The following is a 20,502-nucleotide window of genomic DNA, read 5'->3' as shown; positions in this document are numbered from 1 at the left end:
GCCATGTGGAAAAAATAAAGCAATACAAACTACTTTCCATACAACATGGTAACTTTACTGGATTTCACAACACATTTTTTTTCCTAATCATTGTAAGAATAATAATTGGAACATGCATTCCAAAATTTAAATATTTGTCAAAAAAGGGCTTTTGAAAGGTTTACCCAGAGAAATGTATTACCGTTTTATGGATGATGTCTTCCTCTATCTGCCTCCAACAGTACCTTTGCTACATTTAAGAAACAGAGCTTGCCACCAGGTTTTTTACACAATCCTCACCAAGAAGAGCATTGCTAGAAGAACTGATATAGAAACTTCTACTGCTGGTGCTGACTGTATTTTGCTACGTACATATATTTTGATGACAAATACCTACTGGTATGCCTGTGGGATTATCCTCCAAATCATTGCTCAAAATACCACTGAATAGACTTTTGAGGAACCACATTCCATTGAGTTATGCACCAACAGGCTATGTACTCATTGTGCTAATTACTTCTAATTGGTAGCAATCATACTGTAATAAAATAAGGCAAAATGCAACATTTAATACTTGTCATATCACAGTTAGATGCCATGTTTATCCTTGTGTCTTCTATATCACTTTGTGGATTACTGCCATTTTACAAGCAAACCATACACTGAATGCCAGGAAAAAAAAGGTAGAAGTGCATTGTAACACATATAAATCATTAATTTATTTTTATAAGGTAATTAATGATTGATTGCAAATTTAGTTAATCAAAGCATCTGCTATAAGCAAATACACCAGTGAATTAAATGTCAGTTCTTAATTATTTTATTAACAGTTGTGGATTTTACATAATATTTCTGAAGGAGAAAGAGTTCTCAGAGGCTTATGAGAACATTTTCTTTGGTTTCATATGCTTGGATTCATAATCCATGACTCTGCATTAAATAAATCCACAAGAAACCTTTCTAACATCAGCAAGTTTCTCTACATTTAGTACTGAGTCTAGAAGAATCTACAAATCTGCAATGTCTTCAACCCTCAGCCTGTCTAGGTTAATTTACTTTTGGGTCTATGTGCGTGAAAATGATTAATTTAGCATGTTTTGAGTAGTGGGTTTGGAAAAAAAAAATAAGGAAATGTTTTACACAAGTCTACTAAAAACTCAGCAAAACAGCTTTCAAATGTTTTCAACAACAGAAGCTTTAAGGTTCATATTGTTGGCATATGAACTGGTCATTCCTTAAGCTGTTTTAAAGCAACCAGGTCAAGGACACATGTATGTATTACTCTTGAACCTGTCACAGAGAAACAATGAAGACAAAGAGAAAAAGTTCTAACTAACCAAACTGCAGTTTGTCACCTCAATCTAACAAATATCATGTTCAACAGATGACTGTATCAAATGGCCCTTAGACAGACCTGCTAAACCGGAGTTTTTAAAATGAAGAGAGGAATGAGTACAGAATAAAAAGGCTATATTAGAAAAGGACAAGTAGGCAGCTGTTGAAATATATACATGTGTGTATGTGTATATATATGTTAACAGTATTACTATCAGCCAGATCTGCATGGTGTCAATAGTTATTAAATATTCCAATTATGGCTGCAGTAGGTCTGTATTACTGGTATAATTGGTTTTCATTCGGTTTCCAAATTAATTTGTGGGTGGAAAGATAATGCCTATTTTAACATATTTTGACATTATCTGTAATTACATAGATACTCCTTTGCTATCTTTTTACATCTCTCCTTTTGACTCAAAGTATGAGGTTTTCATCTTTTAACTGTGGTGTTTTGTAAGGCATCATTGCTGTACTTCCAGGACAGTGAAAGCAAGCTAGCTTTCATCTTCTGTTAAGAGTGGAACAAAACAGTCATCTCTGACTCCTCCATATGCACACGGATTATGCTTTCATTACTGCATTTAAAAAGTTATGAATTGTTATCTGTGATAGTCCTGTGTCATAGGACTATTTTTTTATTCTTAACAATAATATTGAGATTCCATGCAGCCTTTTTCATATTAGGATTTCAAGGCACAAAACATCAACTAATGAAGTCTTGTGATACTCTTGTGCTACCACACCAGTATTTTTATGTACGTATTGCAGAATAGAAATAGAATAAGCCAGTGTTGTGAGAACAAAAAAAAAAAAAAAAAAAAAAAGAACACACCAGTGCAGTGAGACCTCCCTCCCACACTTCTGCTATTGATTTGATAATTAAGGATCTGATCTGGCCTAGTGAGGTCATGGAATTCATTGCAGTGAAATTAGATTTAGGGACTATACATTTTCAAGTCTGATTACAGTCAGAAAAGTTATACATTTTCTTATCCAACAGACCTACTCTCAGTAAGGCAAACTATGATCATAAGATGACAATTTTACATATGCTTCTGAGTATAATCTTGTCCTACAGTGAGGAGACTTAAAGCAAGTAGATATTAAATGCTTACCCCATCCAATTCCATAATAATATAAGTGCTTGCTCTCTTCTGACCCAAATACTTTGATCACCATACTGTAAAGGTGAAATCCTTCCACCAGCATCCATGCAAAAGCACTCAGGAAGAAAAAATGAAGGAGAATGGCCAAGATCTTGCAAGGCATCTAAATTAAGAACAAAAATTAATACAATATTTCTTCATGATGCAGTCACATTGGTTTTCCAATTTCTTTATTATTTCTGTATACATTTACATGCTAAATGCTAAATCACTGAAGTAAAACAGTCTTAAAAACAAAGTACTAGAGAATTTAATTTTTCTACAACATTTTCAGATAGCTTCAGAGTAACAAATCCTCTTACCTTTTAACAAAAACAAACAACATTGCCAAACATGATGTGGAAATCCAGACTGATTTATTTATAATAGTAGGAGCAATACTCTACTAAATTTTACAAAATATTTAAGAATTCAGAACTGAAGGGTCAATATCCTGCTGTTGAGCCTTTAGTAAATATAGGAGAGCCAAAGAAGTGGGAGTACAGGATTTGTCCTGTATCCTGCTGTGGATGGTAGAAAACTCAGCACTGTTCATGCCTCATTTTCTACAAATAACTGGTAGAAAGTCAGTAGATCAGTTAAGCTTGAGCAAAACATGCAAATTTTAAAATAAGGTGCCATACTGAACCTGCCTTTCTCCATGTGACTCTCATACTTTGCTGTTCTTCGTATTAAAAACAGAATAACACACAAATTAAATCACATTTTATTCCAGTGTCTGTCCATACTGGTTAGAAATTCTGTAAAAGTCTCATATGCACCTCTATCAGCAATAATAATATAGATGTTTCAAAAAATTATAACAAGCTATCATTTGTTCTTGAGTTCTAATTGCTTTATGATGGGCATCTAATTTACTCACCTATTTGAATTCTCAATTTCCCATAGTCTGAAGTATGCACCAGCTGTATATGAAGTCATATTTGACAAGAAGACATCTAGCAATTAAGGCAAAGAACTGAAAGTCTTCCCTGTAGGGTGTGTACAGAGAATTCGAAAATTCTTTGATAGTCCTTTATTTACTATGTGATATTAAGAGTCTAGAAATAGGAGCTAATTCAAAAGCTTAAGCAATGGCAAAATACTATCTAGAAGGTGATCCCACCTGGTGTAAACTGGACTCTCTTTCAATTTAAACTAGAACACATTTTGAAATTAAACAAATGTTGCCCAAAAAAGGGGAACGCCATGACAGAGGCAATGCAGCAAGAAGTAAAAGCATCCTCTTGTGTTATGTTTACACCCACTTCAGTGCTTATGGACCACTGTGGGCCACAGGAAATGTACTCTGGATTTAAGACCTGGTTTTTCTTTAAGTTGCTCCTCAAAGAGATCTTTACATTTTTCTCTAAGCTTCCTACCAGCCTACCTTAGTAAAACCTAATCCTTTCTTCTTCCCCACTCCTCACATATGCACACAGCACATTTTTGTTTCCCCACTAATTGCTTTTTGAGGATGTCTCACCACAAGTGGTTTCCCTCATCATACAGTAATTGAACAGATGTGACTGCCAGTGATGTTACCACAAGATAACCTTGTTTCGTTTGCTTTCACTTAAGGCACATTTTAAACACCCTGTTGGAATGAGTCCCAGCTATAGCTCAGTTTTGCATCCTGTAGCATATTGATGATGGTCACTCTGCTCTGTAATTGTAACATCCCTTCTGTGACGCCTACAGAATTTCAGAGAGGTTGCTTGCATGCAGTCAATGTAAGTAGGAATACTTTTTTTATCTCTTCAAGGTTTCCCTTCCTCACCTGGACAAGTCAAAGTAAGGTATCCAGGCAGGTAGAGTCTGTGTGCTGAGGAAGCATTACCAGTAGAAACTAGTTTGCTGCCATTATGATCTTCAGAGGTTAATTGTTCCCTTCGTTGCATTAGCTTAGCTGCCCTACAGTGGCATTTTATTTTTTTTTTTTTGATGATTAGGGATTTTGTACAATACTGAAAATTAAAATTTTGGGACTTGGTAGTATAATGAAAACTGAAGCTTTCCCATACCTTCTCACTTGTTATACTCAGCTGGTTCTGTGCTAGTGCAAGGGCATTCTAATGCAAATCCACTGTGACTACATGTATTAAAAAGCAATAACTTTGGTTTTAATTCATGTAAGTGAGATCTGTAAGTGGTTTACTGTTTGAAAATGTTTGGTGACACATAACTAAATCAGATTTGCTTATTGACAAATACTGTAAAAACCTTTCCAGTTAATTTAAGGCTACATAAGGCTATGGATTTCATGAGGCTATGAAATCCGTTTTAATGCCTTTTGATTTCTACCAGAAGATTAGTCCACAGAAATAAAAATGCAACATAAAGCTGACTGACAAGCTTGTTCTGTCAAATGGATACTTTCCAATTTTTGAGTATCCAAACTGTGAATCACAAAACAGCAGAAAAATAAAACATAGTGAAGTAGCAGGAGGCTGGTCTATATATAATTTTGTATAATACTGAGTTGCAGATTTTTACATCAAATCCATAGCAAAGTTGTTACTCATGATGTATTTGTGCCTTAATTATTACTTCGAAGGTACTCTTAAATGACAGAATTGCCTTCTTGAAAGACATTGAAAAGCAGAGAATTTATATATTAAAAACAAGCAGGCATCATATGATGCACACTACTTTTGTTAGAATGCCTCTAAAAAGTTAGATCTCATTACTGTTACTCTTAGAGTTGACTACTTGTGAGTCTGTGGAAATAGAAAAATTAGTCCAGCCAGTAGCAAGGCCTATCATGTTATAGCTGTTGAGAAAGTAAAGCAGACTCTTAGAAAACAATAGGCATTTGTTTGCTGAGGACAGTCTTAAAACAGATAGGTAAATTTGCATACATTTTCTAAATTCAACTTGTAATAGTGTTTTCAATTTAAGTGGCAATCTTTCTGCATTATACAGAGCTATTATACAGAACCAGGGAAATCATTAGGCTGGCACACGGATAGCGAAGTTATCTTAGGGACTTGGCAATGTAGAAAGAAAATGCTGTGTGTAAAGATATTTGCTTTCTCTAGAAGAAAGATATTCTGGTTTCAGGAATAATTGCCTTCCTGGAATATGCCATGATCATTTAGGATGACTGCTTTAGACTTACTAATGTTAGATATCAAGGACCAGCTTTTTTAAAAAAAAAAAAAAAAAAATGTTCTTGGATGTATTAGAAACTTCAAATTCTTATTTGTGGAAATAGTTTTGTGGTTAAAAATGATCTTTAATCTACAAAAGGAAGATAGTTTAGTATAATTTGTAAATTATTAAATAATACATATGCAATTAGCAGGGGAATACTGTATGCTATATCTGGAATCAAAAGCTATCCCTAGAGGCAGAGATGGGAAAAGGATAGACAGTCTAAAGGCAGTCATGCAGGAAAGTGATGCCAGCTCACAACCTGTTTCTGTGATGCCATTCCCTATTGCACAGTATTTCTTCAAGCAAACTGGTACCACTTCTTTCAAGCAAAGGCACTTATAAACTGTTTAGCACTAGATACACTTGTCTTTGGCAGAAGCAGAAGATTAAGAAATTTGCACCTTCTAGTGTAAACACTACCTCCCTCTTTTTGTAAACTACCATTTAGCAGTCATTTAAAGCAACAATTATAGGTACTAAAACCAATGTCAAAGCTAGTGAGAACAGAGCATGCAGAAGGTAAGAACACAAGACTAATAAAAGGATGAATCACAACCCCTGACCCCAAGAGGTTACAACATCAAAAATAAAAGTGTAGCAGATAGTATGTACATCATGCTTTTCAACTTTAAGATATTCACAGTATTGTGCCCTATAATTACTGTTGTTACGGAGAAGATAGGGCTGAAATAGCCATGGATTCCCTGAAGTGTTTCACTTCAGAAAGCATAAAACAGGTCTTGCTTTCTGTACACTACTATTTCAATTTAACTAAAATAAGTTTTGAGTAGGTATGAGAGAAATTAATACATGCACCTATTAAACTGCAACTTAGGTCTTTGTGAACATTTCGCAAACTTAGCTACTTCTGCTTAACTAAACAAGCAAGGCGTCTGTGTGTGGACAAGGCACATTATAAATGTAGGTGGACACTGGGACAGGTCTCTGGAGAACATGGGCTCTACCTACACCCAATTAAAACCAGGAAACCCAAATAATATTTCATAGTATTTTAAAAGACTGGAGGTGATGCTGGCCTTGATAAGGTATAAACATGTTTTTACATGTTATCTGAAGTGACTTGGTTGTATTGTCTGAAAATCTGGATGAAAAAGGAAAAACTGTGAGAATAAGACACTCTGTTATGCTGAGTGAACATTTTACTGCCCCCAAGCTTACATCCTTCCAGAAAACTTTTAGCTTTATACTTAGAGAGGATTATTTTAATGCCTGGTTTCCATTGCCTTCAGTTTCAAGTTATAACTGTTGCTGCTCTCCATTGTCTCAATTTCATTTATTTTCTAAACCATTCCCTACCATTTTCTCCCTTGCACATTATCTTACTCTTTCAGGACCTACCTGAATGTTAAACAGCAAAAGAGTACGAACTCAGTTTTACAAAATGCTTTTAGATCCTCAGGTAATAATGGCCTATGTAAAATCAGACATTATTGTTATTTTTAAACTTAACAGATGTTCAGGGGATCCCATTTGAGCTGAATAGAAATTTAAGTAGCTGTTGTATTGAAAAAATTAAGAGTGTGCAAACTTCGTATTTACTTGTACTGAGAATATAAAGAATAAAGGATTAATAGAAACTTCTTGCTGCTTTCAAAAGTAATATGGAGGAACAGCTGGTCACTAAAGTAGCCAAGTTTTGACCATTACAAAAAAAGAGCACACTGGAAGATTATTTTAAAATCAAGGTTTATTTCTGTTTTTTGCAGGTGGGACTTTCTATCAACAGTCCTTATGTTATTTTAAAGAACATTTTTTAAACACAACAGTGGAAACAAATTGGATTTAACTGGTATGTAATACTGTTAACTTGGCATATTTGTCTTAATATAAACCAGCTGTTTTAGATGCTAGTTTTAATGGTTTAGTTCCTGTTTCTCTGAATAAGGAATTCCTACCTGTAATTTCAAGTTCCAGTCTATGTGATCAGGCAGAAAAAGCCTTTACATGAATAGAGCTTAACTACCACATATGCAATATGAAGGTGTTTGTCATTTGCTTAAGTGGTTGCCTTAGATTATACACATGTTTTATGATACTGGGGATCTCAGATTAAACTCTTAGACAGTGATACTTAGAGGTAATGCTTTCTGCCACCTCTGGCTAATTAAGCAATATTTGCTATACCTTTCTCAGTGTTTATTACCAGATCTAATAAACATGAGTGCTACTTAAAAATAGCCTACATTTCCAGAGTAGAGATCAGTATTAATAAATCTGCTGCTGAGAAAAACAGCATATTCTACCACAAAAATAAAACTTTATGAACAAAAACCAAAGACCTTCTGTTTTGCTCTCCAAGAATGTAGAAGAAATTGCCACAGTTCCATCAGGAAGTTCATTACCTTCCAACAAGATGACTTTTTAACATGGAAAAAGAAAGGTAAAGCAGAGAATAGATGATTAAAGAAACCCCCACATACACCTTGCAAATAAACAACCCAAAACCTAAACAGAAATAAAAATACTTTACTTAAAATCAAAATTCATACAATTTTCTCCAATACAGAATTCCTACAGTTTTCAATACAGAGAATCGGTAAGTGAAAGCATGAGCCATACCAGGCAGAAGTCAGACATGCCATTTGAACACACAACTGAAATATTCTGCGTTACTATGGTGATTTTTCCATTTGATGGGTGCATATCTCTTTCAGTTTTGCAAAGATTCAAACTGGGTACTAGTTACAGTATGTTATAGTGTGTATATACTAGTTATAGTATGTATATAGTATATTATAGCACCCAGGATGGATACTATAACAATACTTGGATGCACAGAAGGCTTTATCCAGTGTTGTAAGATGTCATATTTAGCTAAGGTATGTTCAAAATAAGAGATCTCACAGGAGACACTTCCTTGCATGTGCTATGTGGCATTCATTCCATGGAGGTCCTTCACAAAAGACACAATCACTCTTTTTAGCACTTACCGTTCCAGGGCTGAACTGAAAGCTGGTGAGAAGCAGGATCTGAGCCACCAAGACAGCAAAGGACAAATTGGCATGGATATGATAACGTTGGTTGCGGATGGTGCTGACTGACCTGGCAGAAGACAGAAGGACACATGAATAAAACAATATTCTAAGAAGCACAAAAGTATTTATGATTAAACAGCAAGCATTTTGATTGGCTTTTGGTCATTCATTTTGGTGGGATTATCATGATGCCTTTTGAGCACTCCTTTCACCAGGATAGAATGGTGCCTAACTGGTTTCTTTGATATTCTGCTGCTGTCCTGAAGGCAACAGAAAGGCTGATTTGCATATTAACCAGCTCTACTGATGACTTGTGATAGAATATTAACAAAGTCTTGATCCTGAATGGTGCTGCACTGTCAAGGAAGTCAGACGTGCACCTCACAGAAAGCATACTGCAACTGTGTACCACCTAGCCCACCCTGTGCCACAGGGTTTCTGGTTTTATTTTGTTTGTATTTGCCTTTAGTATAATAAGGGAATGTGAAAAGACATTGGTTACAATTTTGACTTTACTATTATCAGCTTTTGAGCACAGGAACTATAGCTACTTATACGGATGAGCAGTGCCTATCTTGACAGAGACCTGACCTTGATTACAACATCATCTGAACATATCTCTCTTGGCTTTGCAAAAAACAGCTGGAAATCTGAAAAGAACATGCTTTCCTGGGAGTCTTCTGACCTCGTGTTTCTGTTCTCATCCAGAAATAGGAAGCAGAAAACAAACAAAAGCATTTATCTGAACATTTCAGGCCTTTCACATAATTTTATTCTTCTCTTGCAAAAAAAAAAGAACAATATTACTGGTAACAGGTTTTCTATTTCAATCCATCCTGCCTGCCATCAGTTTTAATCATTTCACGAGACCTGGACTATTTGGCTATGGGAACGGCAGTGCTTCCTTCACACAACAGTACACTCTCCCATCTTTTTGTTGTCTCATGCTGGATGGTGATGACTTTTGCAACTGCTGGTGACACACCATGCATGCCCCCTGCAGCAGGGTGACACAGACGACAATACCAATGATGCCTTGCTGTCATCCCTGCTCTTCCCACACTGTTGTAGCCAGTGCTCCATTAGAAGGGAGTGAAGAAGGAGACAACAACTATCAATGCCCTAAAAGTAATTCAAAGAGGCAGGTTGTGCTGCCTGGCACCAATGGCTTTCTAATAAGGAAATTCATGTAGTCTCAAACTGAAACATCGTTACCCAGAAGGCAATCAGGACTGCCCTCCTGGGAAACGGCTGTCATTGCCAGTACGCAGAGTAGCAAAGAACTTGCCAGATTCCTCTCCACTTACCTCATGGTCATCTAACACTACATTGCAAAATTTCACTTCAGCTGTTTAATGAGGCTCTGCTCTCCAGTGAAAACCTAATCAAATTATTTTTAATTGGCAGTTTGAATGATCCTGTATGTAGGTGGGGTGCTTAACCCTGTGACAGTCAGCTGGGTCCAAGCCCTCTTTCCAAGTCTTCTGTTTGATTCCAGTTTCCTCAGGAGTTTTCAGCCCCGCTGCAGCAATACCATCTCTTTTTGCTCCTTTTTACTTTCTAAACACTGTAACAACCAGTTTTGCACTTAGACAAAAATGGATCAGATCATTCCCCTTAGCTTAAAGATGCCAACAGCTCAACGCCAGATAGGCAGACGTTGGACTTATTTAGAGTGGATTTTGCCACGCGTTACACATTAATCCAAGTATGACCAACACAGATCTTGAAACTTGGAAATAATACAGGGTTTGGAACAAACAAACATTGCAAACAGTTTACTGGGTTTCAGCAAGTCCTTTTTCCTAGAAACTGGCCTCTTAACAGGATGTCCAAAAGACATGCTTAGGCACAGAAGTCAAAAATTGAAGTCCTGAGTAGAAAGAATACAGTTCAGTGTGTGAAAGGAGACAAGAATCACATTCCTCCCTGTGGTCCTGATCTGCTGTGCAACCCAAGGCAAGTTACTTCACCCTTTGTCAGGTTTTCTATTTTTTATTTAGACAGAAACCTCTATGAAAGCCTTTTCAGAAATGCTTGTATCAAGCCTAGCTGGGCCTCAAACTCAGTTGTCAATACTGGAATATAAATGGGCATAAAGACCCTAAGTGCCCTGTGTCAAAAACCTTCTCAGTGCAGAAAGCCCTTGAAGGGACTGCCCTGTTACAGGCAGGAGGCTGCAGAGATCCAGGGAATTTAAACATAAGCCATGGAGTGAATTGCACACTATCCATAGTGTCCTTCATCCTACTAAAGCAACACATTAGAAAACTATCTTAACAGAGAAGAGCAAGATATTTGAAAATAAATGTGGGTTATATGATGTAATTGTGTACAAGCTGTATGAAACAAAAGTGAGGCAGCTACTGTTGACTGAGTCTTCCTTTCCGGGCATACCTTTATAAACACAGTGCCTTACAGACAAGACAGTTGAAAAGCAGAAGTACTGATTGTACACTGCAAGCAACCCCAAGCTGTGTGTAGTGGAGGGGGAGGGGGTGGTCCTGCGGTCCTTGTTCGTATTGTACTTGCTTTGGGCTCCAGACCAAGCCCTCCTACAGTCTCCTTGCAAGATTCCTGAACTACAGCAAAACATGAAGAGTTTAAAAACAATCCAAAAATCCCTCATGGGATGGAAATAGATTGCTATATAAAGACCACCTAATTTCAGGAAATTAAGGTAATTTAGAAATAACCAACCAACTGTTACAAATACATGTGCAGAATCTAATTAAGGAAGGTTGTAGAATTAATAGCCTTTGTTTTATCCTGAACACCTGAAGGGATCCTAACCAGAGGCCCCAAATTCACTGCTTGGCTTTCTGAAGGATAGTTGTTCAGCAGGTATTAAGTTAAAACTACTCACGACAATATGGCAAATGTGATCAGTGTGATCGTCAAGCAGAAGATGGACAGAGCACAGCCAATGTAAGTGATGGAGGAGAGGGCCACCTGGTGTTCTTTTGTCAGCTGTACACAAAAAAAAAAAAAAAAAAAAAAAAAAAAAAAAAAAAAAAAAAAAAAAAACAGACAAAAAACAAACAAACTGAAATAAAAACTATTAATTGATTAATTGATTTATTACATTACAGAACTACAGGTCAGCCCCCCTGCACAAAGTGTTTCCTCCTCCACCTGCCCATATATAAGCTGATGTTCACAATCCTTCACTGATGTTCCTAACACGGGAAATGAAGATCTGGCTCCAAACTCAGTCCACGGCCAGATCATCCACACATCCAAGGCATTTTCGTTCCCTCTTTTATTTCATAAATCAGTATTTCCTCAGAATAAGTTAGTTTCTCTGCTGCTGTGATATCACCAAGCCTCAGATTAGAGCAGTTTATTGGGCTGCCCAAACAATATCAGCAATGGGATCCTCCACAGCTCACAGGGCACTTTGCTAATGCTCTCACGCTGCAATTATTTACATCATTGTGCAAATACCAAAAGTGCTTCACAGCAGTGAGAGCTGACAAACCAAGATAACCCATAAATCATGGGCCATTTATAGCCCACTTGTTTTGTTTAGTGTATCATGTTTTCAGTGCCTGTTGAAGGAGCTGGACTGACATCTACAGAATGGAAAACCACAGAAAAGACCCAGCATAAGCAGTCAGCATAAGCCTCTTGTCTCAGCCTCTGCTTCTATCTACAGGCACTTTTCATAGAAGTAATTCAATTTTCATGAGCATTTAATCTGTACCTCTGTAGTGCCCACTACCAGGGCCTATGTTAAATTCAGTGGGGGAAGGATAAATTCAGTGGGGGAAGGACAGTGTGTTTTGACCATTCATCCTAAATTAATCAGAAACTTTCTAAATTAATCAGAAACATGCTTTAATTTTCCATACAAGTTCTCATAACAGAATGACAAAAAAGCCACACCCAACAAAGGGAGCCAGGCAGTATTAATATATAAGTAGAACACAGCTAGGCAGGAAAATGTTTTCTCATCTCAGAAGAATTTTCAAACATTTTTCCTGACTTGAATTTGGATTGAGTTGACATTTTCATAAACTGAACATTTGGAAAGAAAAAAAAAAAAAAAAAAAAGTGGTCAATCAAAAACTTTTAATTTTGGTTCTTGGAATACTATGTTTTTCTTTCAACTTCTATTCACTATAAATTAAATTCCTATATAAAAACTCATTGAAAATATTTATTTGTTCTGACAAATACTGAAAGGAACAATATATTATGTAATTTCTTTGCAGTAACTTTATCTAATAAAAAATAATCCTTTCTCATGTTTTGGAACTTTCTATTATTTTCGCTACACACGATAAGAATTCCCCCCAAACAACATATTTCCAGAGATTATCAAACTCAACCAGTTCTACCATTAAACTTCCCATTAAAATTCCTTTTAAAGGAGAGAAATAACCTGCCACGTGGTTATGAGAAAACAAAAAAAAAAATAATTTTAAATACAGATAAAACCAGTGTGTTTAGTATATATATTTTTCTTGTAATTATCTGCCACCAGTATCAGCTCATGTGCAGTAAATTTTACAGCAGGATAGACTGTGGGCTGCTTAGCAATCTGAGAACTACTAAGTGATGCAGCAGCAGCATTAAAGACAACTGTTGCTATGGTGTTACAGTTCCTAGGAAATATGATGCAGCTCTTTAGTATTTTTTCTCTTTCAGCCAAAGACACATTTCTTTTCCCTGACTTGGATAGCATCAATTACAGAAACAAAAGGGTTCTGTGTGCTGAACCAGCTTAAAAGGTCCATATAATTTCTACAAAAGAGCTCTTATCATCCCTCATCCCCCTAGAGAAGCCATGTATAGCCATTCTTCACAGATTATTCCTGAAATAGGAATAACCTATGTGGTAAATTGGGCAGTTTAGAAATGATTTCCTCATCAGGGATATTCATGTCCAAAATGCATGGACCTTCTTTCCTGATTGCTCCAATACACAACCCTTTCTCTTGATACAGGTAGCTTGCGGTTCTACTGAGGGAGGAGGGGAGTAGAGGAAGCTTTTCCAGCTTCAAGTCACTCTGAAAACAGTATTTCTCAGCAGTTCAAGGCTTTCTTTCACTCTTTTCAATCCCAACACCTGCAGCCAGAAAATGTTCCCTACAGAGGTCAAAGCTGCTTAGTGCTCATTTAGATTTACAGTGGTCTATCACAGTGTTTGCATTGGCAAAGGCAGATAAGATCTGCAAAGGAAAGGTAATGTTTTACGATCACATACAAGTACAGGAGATACAGGGGATCCATCTAGTGGAAATGGGCAAAAATCAAAGCCTTTGTTTTTTTTTTTTTCTTTAATAATCCAAGAGAAGATAATGATCACACAAACATCTTTTTCTAATTTCTATCATAACTAACATGCCTCTAAGAAAGTCTTTCTCTGGGTTTTAGCTCGGTGTTCCCTCAGAAACCCCAGCAGGGCAAGACAAGACATGCACCAAGTTCTCCCAAGTGGAACCTGTGTCACTTAGAAACAAAAAAGGAAAAAAAAAGTCTCATCACAAAAATGTAGAAGATGCACTCAATCCTAAAATAAACTACATAGGTCCCTGCATCTATGTACTGAAAATTGCTCTTGCTCTGGTAAACACAACCAAAATCTGATGATGCTTTAAGAATGACACTCTTCAATCAATACCCACATCAGTCTGGTAACAAATATTTCAAAAGCAACACTGCTGTAGTTTACATTATTATCTTGCCTAGTGTGAAGGAAAGAAAGCCTGTAGGTAGTTTGAACCATTTTTTATTTATTAAGGAAAAGGCAGAGCCTGCGATACCTCCTCTCAAACTGAACTGTTGGGTTGGAGAGGTGCAAGAGAGTGGTCCCTGTCCACAGCGGCTCCAGACAGTGAAACAAGCTCCTTTTTGTGGGTGATGTGAATTGCAAGGGAAGGATACAGCATGAAAAGAAGGGCTGGAATGATTTCCAGGCTGTGGATCCTCATTTTTAAATACAGATATATGGTGCAGGAAAGAATAGAACCTGTATTTAAAATATCAGGTCTCTACTAACTTCTCACAACCCAGCTGTTATACTAGCTATGTATCTATGTTCACATTGTAAGGGATAACAAGCATGCAGTTTTTTAAAAATACCTGGATTGTCAAAGCGCTGTGCATCATCAATTAAGAAGCAATTTTCTCTAAATTTCAATGCTCTGATATGAGCTGATTTCATCTTACCTCAGCTTGTCTTTTTGAAAATTTTCTGACTTTGTGCATGATGTGGAATATAAAGCAGTAAATTGGGATGATCTTGTAGCCCACACAAAAATGCTAATCAAGATGTAATGCTATTACTAATGAAAATAGTGTTAAAAATTACTAAATAAAATATTGAGGAATCTGTGAAGTAGTCCCATGAGCCTGATTCTTACACTTGTCCCAATCTACATTAGATTATTCTTTTCTTCTAAAAGGTCGTGGTTATTTGAGTTTATACAGTTATTCTCTTACTCTGCAGCAAGCTGAAAAGCTAGGAAACAAGCTCATGCAGTCACGAGTGTTAGTAATCATGAACACTAAAAGACAGATGTTTCTTAGTTTCAGCTTTGACAAGCAGTAAAATCAAAAATTCATACTGCATATAAAACCCCTACCCTTTTAGTCTAGGCTGGAACACCCTTTACCTTGCAAGTGTTGCTAATAGCATGGACAAACATCTGGTGGTTTCAGTAGTTGCACCCATCTGCAATATTATAGTCTATTGTCTTACCCTTTTTCTCCCTCATTAAAGAAGTTAGCACATTGCTCAACATTTTATTTTGGAAACTCACAGGCAACCGGATGGCCTGAGAAACGATCCTGGAAAGATACCAGTTGAGATTCCAAATACATATTTTTCCTTTATGGTGTTGTTAATAACAAGAAAATGAGTGACATCTAACTCCTCTGTTTAACTGCACAGGAAGATGAAAATATATTATTGTAATGTGATTGTACTTTTCATCTCTGGAAAAGGTCAGTTGAGGCTGAAAGACTTGTTCAGTAGGCTATACATGAAAAATTGTTTGATCAGTATCTAAAACAGAAAACCTACTTATTTCTGTAACATTCATGAGCAACTGTATATACAATACAGCACAACAACCCATCAGAAAACTAGATGGGCTCCAGGAACACAAAATAGCAACTGGTCAGATCAGAGCATCTGTCTGGGCAACACAGGGCTCTCTCTGCTCAGTGTCCCCTTCCGGCTGTCCCCTTCTTTTGTGTGAAGTCTGCACTCCTGTCCCTTTTTCTCATTATTCATCTTGCAGGCAGCTGACTGCATATTTTCTGCTTTGCAAATGGAGTACTTTCAGCTTTCACCAGAAGAAGGAACATTTTAGGGAAATACTAATCTAAAATTTTCTTCTTTACATACTGCCAAGTATCCTATGTCTGCATTTAGAGGCAATATGTCAGACAGAGGGCTGATTGCAGATACTTAAAACAAGGTTTCTCATAGCTGATCCTGAAAGGGTTTGTCTGTATACCACATTACAACTTCACAATTTAGCCACCAAAAGCAGTAATATCATTGTCTATACTACCTTTGAAATCTCCTTTCTGAAAAGCAATTAATCTTCTAAAAAAATGCAAGTTCTTGAACCAAAAAATGTTTTACTGCCTTGAAAAATGAGCCCCGAAGTCTAAGGACTATATCATACCTATAATTTGTATTTTAGTGTTACTTGCTAGTAGAACACAGAATATAATATTTCTACATGTGCTTATAAAGTGTATATATTTTATGAAAACAAAGCTGTTTGTTTACTGGTGGAAATGTAAGACATGACAATTGTATTTTGCCCTAAGTCCAAACATAAGAGCAAGTTATATTTTAATGTCTCTTTTGGTCAGCTTTCTATCTCAAAGAAGCATTCCTACCATAAAGTTACTTAAAATGACATATGTGTTTTACCCTATTTATAGAACCAACAGATCTGCCACGAGATGATCAACCACTAGCCTGGGCTGAAATCCACTCTCAAGCCCTTTTTCAAAGGCTTGAAACAATATCCTATGAGATATTTCTTGGGGGGAGGGAAGGGAGGAGAGTTAGGGGTGAAAAATTAAGGCTCAGCCAACTCTATTGAAGCCGCACCTTTAAAATGCAATCTGAATCCAATTAAGAAAAGGATGAATAATTAACTTTGGCAGCCTGAGTGTTTCAGAGACATTAAAACGCTGGCCTTGGCTGAGGAAGCTAATGGTTTTAATTGCCTCCAGAAAGGCTGCTGAAATTCAATTTCAGTCCAGTGAGGCCTTTATTTATATATTAAATAATAATAACAATACAAATCTCTGTTTTCCTTCAGCTTGCCAAGCACTTTGTTATGTACATAACATTATGGTTTTATAAATTAACATCTGTGTTTAGTTCAGGAGGCTCAGTCTACTCACTGAGACCACAAGAACGATTTTGGTGGGACCATACCTAATGGCACTGCACAAACACTACTCACAGAAAAAAAACAGTCAAACTTGATTCAGAGACTTCTTTTCTCAAGCCACAATGTATCAGATACCATGAGTCAAGAGAAAAAAGGCCTCTGAGAGTCATGCTTTGCAGCACAATCATCTTTATCAGCCATTTCCAGCAGAACCGCTTTTGAATTCCCATTCGCTATTAACTCCACAACTCCTAGTGATCAGCAATAAAGTGCTACGAAGGGGGCTTTTCAGGATTAAAGGCACGTTTTCCTACAGCCAGTCCAGTCTGGTTGCTGCTTATTTAAAACTTTTCACTGTGACATAAAAAATTTAGAATTTTCCAAATACCTTTGCCAAGTTATTAATTAGTATTTTTAAAAGCCCACGTCGTCTTTTAAAGTAGTTCTGGGCGAGATGTCATCAAACAGTAGGTAATCTGCTCATTACAAATCACACACAGCAAGTTTTTAGTTCAAATGAAGCCTGAAGGAAGCATGGCAGGGAGGAAGGACTCAAGTTGTGAAGTGGTACCAAATTATAATAAAGTTTGGGGATCAGAAAAAGAGATATTTGCAAGTTCTTCCTCATATCTCTGTGTAGCACAAAGCAGTGTGCTTTTTCTGCCTTCATTTCAGGCCTAAGACTTTCAGTGTTTCTCAATAAATGCTAAATACTATATTTACAGCAGATTATCCTCTGTGAAACTGAAGGAGCTACTTTTGCCCATACACCTAAGACTTGTACATCTGTTCTCTACTTTCCATTCCAAACTCATCCTGTTCTCCAATTAACAGCCAAACTGCAGTCCATCAGAGAGGGATACGAGAAGAATAAAACCCAGCATGGATCCAGCAGGCTCTTGCAGTCAGAGAAATTATGGTATCTTGACAGACTCTGAGTCTGAGACTTTTTAGAGCAGTTGAGGATAATTAAACACCCAGGTCCCAGTAAAATTCAATGGAAATTAGTATGTCAACCTCCCTTATCCCAGGCTTGGGCTTTGATTCAGAAATGTCCATTTGGATTCAGGACTGTGGCCAGCTGCGTCTTGCATTGCAGCCAGGAGTCCCCAGGTACCCAGCCCTGAATTTCCCCTACATCACATTCTGGGGAGAAAGGGCATAAAAAGGCCAATACAGGAGACAGACTGAACTTGAGAGTACAAAATGACTAGATTTAAAGATATTCAACAGAGAACAGTGATGGATAAAGGTGCAGTATCATAACATTTTTAAACTGCATGGGGAAATCCTTTAGTCAGCAAGACATAGCTGCCAAATGGCTCAGTGCTTTCATTTTCACCATGGGAAAGAAGTCTATGTTATTTTGTTAAGTATTCTGATTAAAATAGAGTCCTGTTTCATGCTTCTCAAACAAAAGGTTTCTTTTGACCATTATAGCACTCTTAAATATTTGTGCTTTCCCAAAATAAAAAGTCATTTTTTGTTCTCTGCTGAGTGAAATTCAGCAACTGCCAAACAATTCTCTGAGGAATTTGAAGGGTTTAGTATCCTGCAGCATTAGTCCAACTTTTTCCATGTAATTCTATGGGATTAAGGATAGAACCAGAAAGTCTTCTATTTCCTCCCATCAAAATCAACAGAGCTGTACTGGCACAGGGGTGGAATAGCAAAAGAATGAACAATGGCTCTGAGTTAAAAATCAAGATTAGTGCTCAATTTTCAGGAAAAATGAGCATGAGCATAGTAAGGACAAAAGAAATATGATGCACAATCATACTGTGAACACATCAGTGAAATGTGTTCCTCCATGGCGACAACATTCACTGCAATAAAATGAAGGGGGAAGTGGAGAGAGTGAGAAAGAGCAAAGAGAGTTTACAAAGCAATGCTAGAATAAGAATCTAGGCTGATTTGTCTTTGTTCATCTGATGGGTAAGGGCTGTCTAAACTGCCTGTAGAGATCTCTTCAGTTAAACAAACTGTCAATGGTAATAAACAAGGATCAAAAAAATTGCAATGCCTATCCAATTTTTAAATATGCAACACAAAAGAAAAATTACTGGACTAAGACATTATTCTTTTTATGTTCCCAGCAATGAAAAGCATGCTGAGAAAAGTAATTATATTAAAATTACAAAACAGTAGAAATCTGAGAATGCCACATTATTTCAATTTCTTTGTCCTATTACAGTATATAATCTGAACCTCAGGTGGCTGAAAAATTTAAGAAAAAAGGTTATCATTTCAAACTGTTGTTTTAATGCCCCCAAGTGCAATGTTTGATTAATAATATCAATATTAGATTTAGGAAAACAATGCTCCAAACTTATAAGTTACACACCTATCCCACATATTTTAAAGTATTTCACAATATTAGGACATTTTCAAAACAGCCTTTATAAACGTGGATAGATGCACTTCATTCTCAGTCAGCCATAGATTGTCATAACTTACTTTCAAACTCAGCTGTAACCTTGAAAAAATGAAAACACGTATTGCCCCAAAGAAGAAATTTGGGATGTCTTTCCTTTAGCAAATATAACCTCACAGCCAAATCCCCAAGATTTTTCAAAATCCTGGGCTCCCTAAAGATGCTATGGGTTCTCTCTATAGCTCCAGCTGCAAACACAGATGTTTTTAAATATTTTCCTCTTCATAAATGCTTCTTTGCTTTCAAGCGCATTGGTGGGCAGCTTGAACAATTGATTGATCCTCCCTTCTGAATTATGGAACAAGAGCTACAAATGGGTTGAAAAACGAAGTAATTTCTTGCTTTAGAAATGCAGAAAATGTGTTTAAATCCTGAATAATTTCTACCACAGATTGTACGACACTACTACTTTGCTGGAAATGTCCATCCACATGTGAACTTTATAGTAGTCATCTTTATACCCTCACAGTTGGAAAAGACAGAAAGAGGAAAAAACAGGGAAAAAAAACCCCAAATAAACACAACAATTTAAGACAATGGTCTAGGAGCCATAAATTAATATTAGAGTTGTGTCCTGCATTGGCCACTTGTGAGACAGGGACCCAAACCTCAAACTCTTATTTTGCTGTGGGAGACAATGATTTCCCCTTTAAAAGGATTTTTGAACTCTGGGTCCCCAGGTGTCCACCATCCTTTTGCTGAAATGACATTTATGTGGCAGATGGTACAAATAGCCTGGCATGCTTTGTAGTTGTTGGATCACTATAAAAATAAAAACTGCCAGATGGCTGGCATATTTCCTGGCAGGAGCATAGGGCCCCACTGACTGATGAGAGGAAGTAAAGCTGCCCAAAATAAAATAATAGCGTCTGAATTTTCTTTGGAGTGCTTTTGAAATGCAGCTTACTCCATGTTGGGTTTGATTCCTGCTGTCTAGGAAGCACCTTGTGACGTTCCTCCATCTGACTGCGCTCACGTCCCTCCTTCCGATTTCATCTGTCCCTCCCGCCCCAGGCAGGGGCCCTCTCCACCAGCCACCTCTCCTCTGGCGGGAGGTGCCGCTGGGTGCTGGGTGCAGG

General features: G+C 37.0%; 1 protein-coding gene across 3 annotated transcripts in view; it reads right to left on the bottom strand.

Annotated features, from left to right (window-relative positions):
- Positions 1-20,502, bottom strand: part of ADGRD1 (adhesion G protein-coupled receptor D1) — a 159,908-nt gene that overhangs the window by 45,504 nt on the left and 93,902 nt on the right. For all 3 annotated transcript variants that reach the window (XR_006166755.1, XM_033008431.2, XM_033008432.2), the window contains 3 exons: positions 11,484-11,587; positions 8,573-8,684; positions 2,433-2,586 (listed from right to left, as the gene is read on the bottom strand). Coding sequence is in view for 2 of the 3 variants with exons in the window: in XM_033008431.2 (XP_032864322.1) it covers positions 2,433-2,586; positions 8,573-8,684; positions 11,484-11,587 (370 nt within the window). In the remaining variant the exon portion in view is untranslated. The remainder of the gene's footprint in view (positions 1-2,432; positions 2,587-8,572; positions 8,685-11,483; positions 11,588-20,502) is intronic.

This window comes from Tyto alba, unplaced genomic scaffold (assembly GCF_018691265.1).
Source record: "Tyto alba isolate M040663 unplaced genomic scaffold, T.alba_DEE_v4.0 Super-Scaffold_44, whole genome shotgun sequence".
In the NCBI taxonomy this organism is placed as follows: Eukaryota; Metazoa; Chordata; class Aves; order Strigiformes; family Tytonidae; genus Tyto; species Tyto alba.
The sequence above is the reverse complement of the archived record's forward strand: the minus strand, read 5'-3'. Positions and strand labels throughout refer to the sequence as shown.